Source organism: Lissotriton vulgaris, chromosome 6 (assembly GCF_964263255.1).
Source record: "Lissotriton vulgaris chromosome 6, aLisVul1.2, whole genome shotgun sequence".
In the NCBI taxonomy this organism is placed as follows: Eukaryota; Metazoa; Chordata; class Amphibia; order Caudata; family Salamandridae; genus Lissotriton; species Lissotriton vulgaris.
In genome coordinates, this window is record NC_141694.1 from 1,549,387,372 (window position 1) to 1,549,399,454 (window position 12,083).

The 12,083-nt window shown below is 47.3% G+C and overlaps 1 protein-coding gene across 1 annotated transcript in view; it reads left to right on the forward strand.

The window, feature by feature from the left end:
- Nucleotides 1-12,083, forward strand: part of LOC147709124 (uncharacterized) — a 3,078,084-nt gene that overhangs the window by 2,595,192 nt on the left and 470,809 nt on the right. The window contains exon 33 of the mRNA XM_086927727.1: nucleotides 7,719-7,781. Coding sequence (XP_086783853.1) covers nucleotides 7,719-7,781 — 63 coding nt within the window. The remainder of the gene's footprint in view (nucleotides 1-7,718; nucleotides 7,782-12,083) is intronic.

Below are 12,083 nucleotides of genomic sequence, written 5' to 3' on the forward strand. Positions count from 1 at the left end.
AGTATGTTGTATGTAAAGTACTTCCATTTTTCACATGATTCTAAAACAAGAAATAGAAAAGCAGTGTATAACGTGACACTAACCATAGTGAAATGGTGCTTGAAAGTAGAACAGGACAAGGCATAGAGGTGCAGACTTGAGACAGGTATGGTGGTGCCTGGTTTGCTTGGAAACTGTGGGCAGAAAACAATTGGAATTTAAAATACATATTAATAATCCGACCAGTGGATTTTTTGCAATTTTAAATTTGGAGAAGTCCTTAGAACAACGACACGAGAGCGCTCAAGACCAGTTGATAAAAGGCACTATTATTGAACCAGCTGGTACAGATGTGTTGCAGTCAATCAGTAGTTTCTTAACAAATGCGAGTTGTGAGCCGGAAGATTTTTTTTCTGTGTTTGGATTAAATTTGTCATTTGCTGTCGGGTCGCAGCGAGCGCCTCGAAGGCTGTGCTTCATCAGGTATGTTTGTTTCAGTTTGAAGCAGGGGCCACTGAAGCACGAGCTGCAATCCGGGTGCAGTGCAATACAAAGTAGACTTTCTCTTTTGAATTGTATTAACAATGAGTACAAAGTTGACAGAGTTTGACTGCACAGCACACCTGTGGGAGCTTGGCATGCAGATCCTGCTTAATGTTAAGTATTGTTAAACCTGAAATAAAAACCTTGCTCGGGCAGTCTTGTAGCAATAAAAATCGTTCTACAACAAAAGCAACTAAACATACTGTAGTGTCCTAACTGGCACAGAGACACGGACACAGGGTATATGGGGTAGCGTATTTATTGCACGTCCTTCTTCCTTGGACATCAGCTAACTGCCGTCCCCTGGCTCCTCCCTATCCGCCCGCCCTCGGTTTCCCTCTGGCAGGGTTCTAGTGCCCCGTGCGCGCGCGCCCATCATTACATCTCTCCCATCTGTGAATAAAACAAAACACAACAATATCTCAATACCCTTTGCTTTCACGTCGCTGAAGGTTTGCCACTTAAAGTTCTTCAATGAGGCGAGGCGGTTTTCTAGTGTTCCGTCTGGGGCGCGACTGAGGATCAGTCATATCTCGCTCGTGTTCTTCAGGAGTCCCCATCAATGCCTGGCGGCTGCTGAGTGGTGTCTCACGTTTATTGTTCTCAACTAGTGGTTCAGTCACTAGTTCTTTTACGCTAGGGCTGCACTTCTTAAAGTGTGTCACATTCCTGGTGACTCGTCTTCTGTCTGTTTCCGCAGTGATCATAGTTCCATTCTGTTTCACAACTTTCAATGGAATCTCATGGTATTTGCAGTCAGTCTTTCTGTGCTGTTCTTACCCAGAATCCATCCCGAATTTCAGCGTGAGCGGCATGTCGACATTCATCAGCATATCCTTTCATTTTTTCTTTCTTCAGTTTGTCCATGGCCGCAATTTCCTCATGGTCAGAATCCGGATATTGTTCGCTCACCGGGACATTCATCATGGGCAGTCTGGTCCGCACTGATCGGCCCAGCATCAGGGTGGCCGGGCATTTGCCTGTGGTGGAGTGGGGTGTGTTTCGGTAGGTGCGTAGTACTTCATTTAGCGCTGTCTGGATGCTCTTTCGGGTGAGCTCCGCCTGCTGAATGGCTTTCTTGACCGTGGCCATGAAGCGTTCAACCATTCCATTTGCCTGCGGCCAGAGTGGTGTGATCTTCCGGTGTTTAAAGTTTAGGTGTTGAGCAAACTCGGCAAATTCGTGGCTGTTGAATGGGGGCCCATTATCGGATTTTACTATTTGAGGAATGCCCCACGCAGCGAAGACTTCATCTAAAATTGGTATGGCGCTGAAAGCTTTGGTGGATGTGCAGAGATGTGCAATGGGGAATCTGGAATATTCGTCCATGATGACCAGGACATATTGTCCCGACTTGAACGGCCCAAAGAAATCAATGGCAATGTGTTGCCAGACACCATCTGGCAGTGGAGATATTTGCAGCGGTGCAGGGGGATCTGGGCTCACTTGCAGACCCTGCGGGCAGTCCTTCAACGTTGTTTCCACCATCAGGTCCAGTGTTGGAAACCAGACCCGCTCTCGGAGTGCTCTTTTACTATGCCCCGGTGTCCTTCATGGGCTAGATTGAGGACCCCTTGTCTTAGCTGTCTTGGAATCACACTTCTAGTGTCTCTGAGGATGAGACCATTTGTCGCTATTGATAGTTCCACATGGACGTGTTTGAACGCTGACATTTCCTGATCGCCTTGTCCCTTGGTTTCAGAATGTCGCCAGCTATTGGTCTGTATGCAGCGTTTTACTTCCTGCAGGGTGACGTCTGACTGTGTTGCCTCACAGATGGCTTCCAGCGGAACAGCAGGGGGTCTGGCTTGATCTACCACGAAATGGATGTATTCGTCCGCAATCAGCGGTTTGGATTCGCTGGTCCGGGTGGGGTGTCTGGACATGTAATCGGCAGGGTTTGCAGCTTTCCCTGGCTTGTGTACAATTGTGTACGTGTATTCTTGTAGCCTGAGGCCCCATCTTTCTATTCGTGGCGGCATTTTGGCTCTAGGGTTTCCAAAGATTGTGATCAGAGCTTGATGGTCGGTGACCAAAGTGAAATGTTTTCCGAAGATAAAAATGTGAAAGTGTTCACAGGCCAAGACAACCGCTAAACTCTCTTTTTCTGGCTGGGAGTATGCCCTCTCCGTATCTGTGAGACTCCACTGGCATATGCCACGATGTGTCGTTGATCTTCATTTCTGTCATACTGTGCTAGAATGGCCCTTAGCCCCACCGGGCTGGCATCCACTGTTACTTCTGTCTTCTTTTCGGGTTGAAGTAGGCCATGTTTTCAGCAGATTCCACAGCTTCTTTGATATCTCTGAAAGCCCATTCACATTGAGTGGACCACTGAAATGGTGAGAGTTTTCAGGGGGTGACTTATTGTGGCGTAGTCTTGTATGTACCTGGAGCAGTAGCTGGCCATGCCCAGCAACAACCGCACGTCTCCAACATCACCTGGGCTCGGTGTATCATTTAGCGCTACTACCTTTTCAGGGTCCGGTTTCATGCCCTTTCCAGAGAAAATGTGGCCAAAGAATTTTAGTGTTGGCTTATGAAATTCACACTTGTCTTGATTGAGCGTGAGATTGGCTTCCGTTAGGGCATGGCAGACTCAATCTAGCGTGGTGTCATGCTCTTGAGTGGTGGCTCCATATACTAGGATGTCGTCACTAAAGTTCAGTACATGGGGAACATGATGGATTGTTCTCCTGATTGCTTCCTGAAAATTTTCAGCAGCCGTGGAAACCCCAAAGTGGAGTCTTTTGTACCTGAACAGCCCTAGATGTGTTGAGAATGTCTTGATGTATCGGGACCACTCATGCAACTCTAGTTGGTGGTATCCTTTGTTCAAGTCCAACTTGAAAATATTTTGGCTCCGTTGAGTGACGTGATCATGTCACTGATGTAGGGGCCTGGGTGCCTCTCCCTCTCTATCGCTGTGTTGGGTGCTCTCATGTCCACACATAGACGTACTTGGTCTGTCTCTCCTTTCTTTAGAACCACTACAACCGGGGAGACCCAGGGTGTTGGTCCATCAGTTCTCTCTATGATGTCAGCCTCAAGTAAGTCTTGGAGCTCTTTCTCCACGGCTTCTTGTAGATGAAAGGGGATCTTCCGGTAGTGTTGTGCCACTGGTGTGACTTGTTCGTTGATGTGGAGCCAAATTTGGCAGTTTCTCATCTTCCCGAGACCTTGGAAAAGCTTAGGGAACTTCTGAGTAATGTCTGGTTTCTCATCCACTTTGTATAGTATGTCCACCAGCTTTAGTCATTCTGCGGTGGGCAGGCTCAGTAAGCAGTCCCCCTCAGGCCCATCAATGACGTGGATATAGGCTTGGATTGTGCGATCTTGATATGTTAGATCGGTCGCGAACTTTCCAAGACAGGGGAGTGGTTTCTTTGACATCCACGTATATACTCGCACGTGGGCATTGATCAATTTGGAAGGTGTCCTCATTCTTTGATATTCCGCTACGGGTATTCCTTTAGACGATCAGGATCCGCTACAAAACATATCTATTCGTCACGGTCCTGAGATATGGGTGATAGGGATCTTGACTCTCTTGATGACGATCGTCGATCGATATGTTCGGCAGGAGTGTCAGCTGGATTGTGAGGACCCAGTGGAGGAGTCTTGCCTATCCTGCACTGCCCTGATATGGTGACAGCTGCTTGAGGGATGATGTAGCTGGGTACGTTCTCGTTGATCATCTTTGTGAGAAGTCCCACACATACTTTTGAAATGGTTGTCTTGCCCACACTTCCGGCATTGTTGACCTAGTGCTGGGCATGTGTCTACATGTGGGAAATCATAGCCGCATCTGTTGCACTTCAGTTGTCGTTCTGATCTTTTCTTGGTGCGACTCGTGCTTCTGCGCCGATGACTTGAAGGGTGGTACTTTTTTTTTGATCTGGAGGAGCGTGCTTGTGGTGGGGACCGTCCGTGCACTTGTCGAGACTGCATCCTGAACGCCTGTTCACGTTTCTCGCTTCTCCCAGCCTCCACCTTCTTTGCATGCTCATTGGCTTGATCCTCGATTCTTGTCATTTCCTCAATCTCCTCTAGTGGGTAGCTTTTCTTGAGTAATTTGCGTCTCAATGGTTCCGACAGACAGCCTTCTATGATTCTCAATCGGAGGGCATCCTCTGTGGAAAATTTTTCAAATTCACAATATCTTGCTAAGCGTCTCAGACGTGTGATGAACACACTCACTTGCTCACCTTTCTCTTGTGATGCCAGGTTGAATGTATAGCGCTCATAATCGACATTCCTCTTGTGCAAGAACTTGCGGTTGAGTGCTTCACAGACATTGGTGTATGAAGCAGCGGACTCAGCAGGTAATTCTTTTATGATCTGTCCAACTTCTTTGCCTACAAGATTCTTGAGGGCATTAATTGCTGTTCAACTTCGGTTACATGAGACCCTTTCATTAGGACCGTGAAATCTTCTAGCCATTCTTTCCACCGCAAGCCCATAACCCCACCAGATTCAAGAGTGAGGGGCTCCGGAGGGCGCAGGAACGATACTCCCAACACACTCATGGGGCTGAAATCAGGCATCACGCAATCCCGTTCTTCCGACACTTACTGAGACGTGCTTCTTGCGCCCACCAATGCTTGTTTACTTTTTCTGTTGCACTCACCAGTGCTTGTTTACCTTTTCTTGCACTCGCCAGTGCTTGTTTACTTGCTACTTGCACTCACCAGTGCTTGTTTACTTCTTCGTTGCACTCGCCAGTGCTTGTTTACTTTTCCTGTTGCACTCGTCAGTGCTTGTTTACTTTTTCTTCTTTGTACACACCAATGCTTGTTGGTTTTCAGGCTCTCTTCCTGACCCCAAGATGGCCGCTGAAGATCCCTGACGGGATTGGACGAGCCGCCTGACTTCAAGATGGCCGTCGCGAGAATCTCGTGTACAACGAGATTTGGCCTTCTACTGGAGACACTAATGCCTTCCCTGCAGCTCCCTCTCACTCACCGATCATCGGTTTCAGCCCGCACTCTCTTCTCAGGCGGGTGTCATTGCAGGAACACCAGGTGAGGCAGCCTTTCTTGCTTATTTCACCGCCGGGGTGGGCTCCCGGCGAGCAGGCAGACTTCGCGCTCTAGCCCCCAGACCCACATGTGGTGCAGCGGGGCGAGCTCCGGGCAGGTGAACACACCTCCGGATGGCTGGGGTGGGCTCCCAGCGCGCAAGGATGCTCGCGCCTTGACTCGGCCGCCACGCGGTCACCGGTCCCACAATGCTGGATGCTTCCCAAAAGCTGAGCTTCCAGGGACGTGCACTGAGTTAGCCGTCCTCCTCACGCCACGGGTCCTTTGTACCTTCGTCGCTAGATGTAGTGTCCTAACTGGCACAGAGACACGGGCACAGGGTATATGGGGTAGCATATTTATTGCACGTCCTTCTTCTTCCTCGGACATCGGCTAACTGCTGTCCCCAGTCCCTGGCTCCTCCCTATCCGCCCACCCTCGGTCTCCCTCTGGCAGGGTCCTAGTGCCCAGTGCGTGCGCGCCCATCATTACACATACCAATCATTTTCACTAAAAACTCATGCATGTTGAAGCAATCTGGGTTTGTCGATCTGAAGGCAAAAAGAAAAGAATTGCATTGGAACCTGAATGACCAGCAGGAACCTCTGAAGTCAATGCCCAAACAGAAGGATGGTTCATCACACGCTGTACAGTGTAATTGTCAACCAAAAAGTGTTCTCTGAGTGAAATCACCGGAAAGAGAGCTAAGCACACAAAGGAGGGTTATTTACAGAACTGCACCAATAACAAGCTAGAATTTCTGAATGTCATATAAAACAAGAAGAAGATACAACAGGTTGATCAAAGGTCGACCTAAAAAGGGTGTGAGTAAAACTATCACCAGGTGGGCTGAATATTAGTTTAATTCGGGTGCAATCAGTGAACAGGGTTAAAAAAGTGAGACGTGAAAGGGAGTTTGGAAAAAATACTACCTATGCGATGTCGATATGTTTCTGCCCAGGGGTGCCCCTACATGGGGTTCAGGGGCATTTGTCAGGACCAAAGTGATACAGTCATTCGGAAATAACAATTCTAAAACCTGATTTCTGCCACACGAATGTGAGGCAGGTCATACAGAAGATGGCCTACAAAGTCTTAGTCATCGGGTCTACCTTTGTACCATACCGTAAGGGTTCTGCTGACACTCAAGCCTCCAGAGGCCGACTAGACCGCAGAGCTGAATGTCGTGTCTTCGGGTCCCTGAATGGCGTGTCCGGCGAGAGCATGGTAGCCTTTGCCGTGAACTGGTAAAGTCCCCAATTTCACATTCTCACATGATTAGGTACACATCTGTTTGTTCTTGAGAGTTGTATCTTCCAGTGCATTAGGTACAGGAGGCTCCTTTCACCGTCATCTTTTCACATCTGCTGCCGGCTTTCTCCTGCCAAGCCTCACTATCAGTCTAATACATATCAATAAACCTTTCTCTAGCTAACAAGGAACCAGATAACACACATGCAGCGGAAAGTAAAATAGCATACTGGCAACTTTTAAAGTGTGAAATGCTGAGCTAAGGCCTAATGTAAGGATAAGTTAACTCGAAAATCAAAATGGAAGCCCATTACTGTATTATTTTAGCCTTATAGCCAACTGCAGAGACCAATACCAGTTGTTAAAGGCCCTGAACCCGATTCATAGACATGAGCCACAGGTGTGGGCCTTTAACAATGGTATAACCCGAGACAGAAGGCTATTAGAACATCCCACTCACTAAGGGTAGAAGTTTCTAAATTAAAAAGGGAGAAACTTAAAGACATTCGTTGGAATGGTGGAGTTCTGGGCTTATTTCAGCCATTATAATCCCGGAGCTACTCAATTGTCCTCAGTGGAGCTCTCAACATTCTAATGCTCTAATAATCTTTAGCAATCAAACAATTATTTTTAACACGTGAGTACTTCAGTAAATACGGTGACATTGATTATAATTCTACTTAGTATAGTTACGTATGATTTCTCAACAGACTAAAGTGTTGATTTATTACAATTCTTATTAAAATAAGACAAGCAGTTTAATAAAGTTAAACAAGCCTTGAATATATGGATTACACATAAATGCATATAACTGATATATAGAAGGTGGAGCCTAAAATTACGATGCTCCACCTTCTACAAAATGTTTATTAAAAAAATACGTTTTAATTTTTTTTTCTGTTTCATTTCATATTTGATCTTGAGCAGTAGCATCTACAAAATCAGGTCTCCAGGCTAGTTCCTCAGTTCCAATGACTGAAAAGCCAAGTAAGCAAAAAGAAAATAAAGCATTTTTGATAATGTGTTTGTTTAGAGCAATAGTAACTGTCTTAGCTAAATAATTTCAGTGTATTTGACATTTCAAATACATTATCTGTTTGTGTTTTAATCTATACCATCTTGTTTTTTTGTTTACCAGATATGTGACAATTGCATGTAACAAATCAGTACTCATCTTTAAAAAATGTCGACACTGCATGTGTCTTATTTTAGTATAATGTACCAAGGCTGATGCCCGTTAAACATGCTCTGCTTGGTAATGCCAGGGAGAGGGTTTTCAAAGACAGCTGCAAGTCTTTAAAAGCCAGTATAGCCTGTTACGATGGGCTCTAAGGCATTTAGATAATGGTCAAATGATCAAAATCAAGAACAACCTTTATCGATCTGTTGACATAACTTTCCGCTTCCTACATACTTGGCCTCAATCTCTTTAATCTGTACCTTCGGCTCAACCTACCTTCTCTAATTATGTCTCAAGGAAATACACACCTGGATCTCTAATGCAAAACGAACACTTAGCCCCAAGAATTTTTTTTCTTATTAACAGCTCTAACTCTTCAATAACTGAACTCTCGAATGACAAATATAGGCAAAGATTAGGCATCATGTTAGAAACCATTACTACTGCAAAATTACCAGGAATCACTCTTAATGACATCCTAAAAATGGACAGTCACATCAAAACCACTTCTGACGGCTAGCCTCAGCACAGTGGTGAGAGAGGTCTCTGACACCCAAAAATACAAGCATATTATTCCAGGAGTAAAGTCAAGCAGAAACAGTGCCATGTAGCAGCGGGAGCAAGACAAGACAAGGGATTTCCTCAATGCTACTACTTTAATTAAGAAATTCGATCACCCAATCATGTATAGGGATAAAGTACGATCATCGAATCAGACCCTCCAGGATATCGCGATTTGCAAAATAATGACGAAATCAGCACTTTTGTCAAAAGGCAGCGCTCTTTACAAAACTGCCGGCAAAATCAGGACTTGGGTGGCTGAAAGCTGCAGCAGTCCTGTCTCCTGCCTCTCAGGGGCACAGATCGATTACTGACTCTTCATTAATCCTCTTTTAAAGGTGTCACAAGCCTCGAAATTATGTCCACCCACCCAACATGATAAATGTAATCTGATGGGCTCACCGCTCTACAAATCTTTCTCACCTTCCAAAAATTGTTGTCCTCTGCTGACATTAACGACGACCCCACACGCCAAAGCCACCTGATGTCATCCTCCTTTGACACTGAGCCCTGGAGACTTGTATTTTTTTATTTTTTCGAAAACAAATACTGCACATGTGCAGAGCAGCATTTTGAAAGCCCTACCAAAACAAACCTGCTTATAATTTCCTGAATAAATCCCTCGTCTCTCTCCAATGGAAGAAAAGCCTCATCCTTTGATCTCGAGGTGGTGTCGGGTGAGGCATGCGTCCAGACCAAGCACACGAAGGCTGCCTCCCACCTCTGCCCCATACACCAGTGAGTGCATGGATTTGCTCCCGCCCCCACCCTTCCAGAGCGCAGATATGTTATAAACATACTTTGTTCCCAATGCTTTCACAAATTACATCATGTGATGACTGTGGAAGGAAGAATATTTATTTTTATACTAGGCTGAGAGACAGCAGCCTTGACCCTGGGATGCTTCTAGTGTTCTCACTTCAGAGGAGGCTCGCAGTACTTTATCTCTTTCTACACTCTACTCCATCCACCGGCCCCAAACCCCCTGTCTTTATCTTGCAAAAGCCCATTTCCCCTAATTTCTCAACACTTTTCCTGCTGAGAGGCCTCTGTGTACCGCTGGCAGGAGGCCGGTTTAGCAACTCATCTCTGCTAGTAGCCGCTGCGGACTGCAAGCACCACAACAGCCCCGGAGTATAGTCAGCAGTGGGGTCGCTACAGCAGCATGTCTTTCAGACAGGTACCGCAAACACTGCAAGATTATGCCGAGCACTAAAACTTTTCAACCACTTACCCCCAGTGAAAGATCTGGGTTTCATCCATCCAGGGCCGGACTGGGAACCAAAACCGACTCTGGCAAAGTGCTCGGTCGGCCTCTCCCTCCCCACTCGGGGGGGGGGGGGGGGGGGGGGGGGGGGGGGGTTGGAGGTGCCGCCGAGCGCTTTGCTAGGGCCGGTTTTCGGCCGATTTTGTTGCAGGGCCGATTTTGCAGCTATGTTTCAAAAACGGCCCTGTAACAAAATCGGCCCCCAGGGGCTCAAAACTGGCCCCACCCTTGTGGCGCACTGGGGGATTGCCCGGTGCCCGCTCTGGCCAGTCCAGGCCTGCATCTATCCTTCTTTTGCTCACCATGCCACCCCTGTTTGGACCCAGCCAAATGCAAATCGGTCTTGATCCTGTTCCTCATGGGAACAGTCCAACCCGAACTACCAGGCCAGGTCCTCCCTGGATCGGAAACAAGCATTCTGGGACCGGTTTTGGGGCGTCTCCCCTTATTAGCCAGGCTAGCTTAAATCTAGTGGCACAGTGAACAAGGGACCCACGTCTGGGCAACACCCTTGGCCACTTAGGGCGAACATAGCAAACACAAGAAGATGATGGCCGGAGTGCTGAAACTTTTCAAAGACTCACCCCCAGTCAAGACATCTGGGTTTAATCCTTTGTTCTTATGTTCACTATGGCACCCAAGTTTGGACCTAGCTGCTCCGGTCAATCTCTGCAAAAAGATCTAGCATTCAGCCAGCAATATTAAGCATACTGGGGCTTGTAGTTTTGCGTTTCTCTTGGATTTACAAAGCCTAGCAAGTACTTGTCAAGACACTCTACGAAAAATAACAAAGACTGTGTTATTTTGGAGGCAGGAACCATTGTTTATTTACATTTTTTTTTTTAAAGCAGAGTGAGGTTCAATTATTTTCACACACACACATGTGCCTAATGGTTGTTTAACATGTATGTACATAGCAACAAAAGCTGTATGGGCCAACTAATCAGTTAGTGAATAGGACCGTTCGGAGAGAGGCGAGGAGCTGCTGGAGAATCTGGAGTTGTTTTTTGATGGAAAGTAGGCTGCCTTGACTCTTCAGTTCTGCAGAGTCTGGTCCAGATGGCACAACTGTGCCGAGCATCTTTGCTGCAGAGGTGCAACAACTCCAACCCCCGCATTTTTAGGTCTCGCCTAGGCAGCGGATGCGCTGTCTTGTTGAGACATGCAGTATGTGCTTTAGTGAGACTGGGCCCGATTCACAGAACTAACTTAAGACAAAATCCTAAACTTCTACCATTTTGGTATTCACAGAAGGCACTTACTTATTTTGGTATTTACAGAATGCACTTACTAATTTCGGTATTCACAGAAGTTAGGAGTCCTAACTTTAGGACTCCTAAATGCCTTCTGTGAATACCGAAAGTCTTAAAGTAAGGATTTTTCTCAGTTTAGGAGTCCTAAAGTTAGGAGTCCTAATTTTACTACTCCTAAACTGAGAAAAATCCTAACTTTAGGACTTTCGGTATTCACAGAAGCATTAAGGAGTCCTAAAGGTAGGACTCCTAACTTCTGTGAATACTGAATTGAGTAAGTGCCTTCTGTGAATACCAAAATGGTAGTAAGATCTGAAAGAAACACGTTAGTATTAGATTCCTTACCTTAGAATATCCCCAGGCGTCAGTCTGGATCTGGAAACTTTTGCGTAGCAGTACCCCTGCGCGTCGGTAGGTGTCGTCTGCAGGCGTCCCCTGCGGCTCCGCGTCCGTCGTCGGCGTCGTGCGCCGTGATGACGTCGCTGGAGTATATAGACGCTGCCTCCGCGCGCTGACGTCAGTTCTTCTTTTTTTCGAGCCAGTAAGCGCAGATCCGAAGAGCAGTACTCCGGTCTTTTGACCACGTTTTGTTAACTTCTTATATCTTTTTGGTGCCTGGTAGGATGCCCGGTTTCAAGAATTGTGACGGTTGTGACCGCACGATGTCGGTCACGGACCATCACCGACTCTGCCTCCGGTGCCTGGGCCCCGACCACGACGTGGACGCCTGCGTCGATTGCCGGGCTCTGACTAATAAGGCTAGACGGGAGCGGTCCCGCAAGCTACTCGAGCTCCGGGTGTCGGCCCCGCGTCGAGAGCGGTCCCGGTCCGGCCGGAGGTCCAGGGAGCATTCGAGGGAGTGGTCGCGGAGCCGTGCCGAGCGCTCCGGAAGTCGTCACCATTCGTCGGGCTCCTCAGGTAAGAAACACAAGAAGTCGGGGCGTCGTCATCGTACCCCCGACTCCACCCGACGCTCGCGCGACGCGGCCGGGGGTTCGGGTGACCCCACCCCCGCGGCTCCGCGAGAG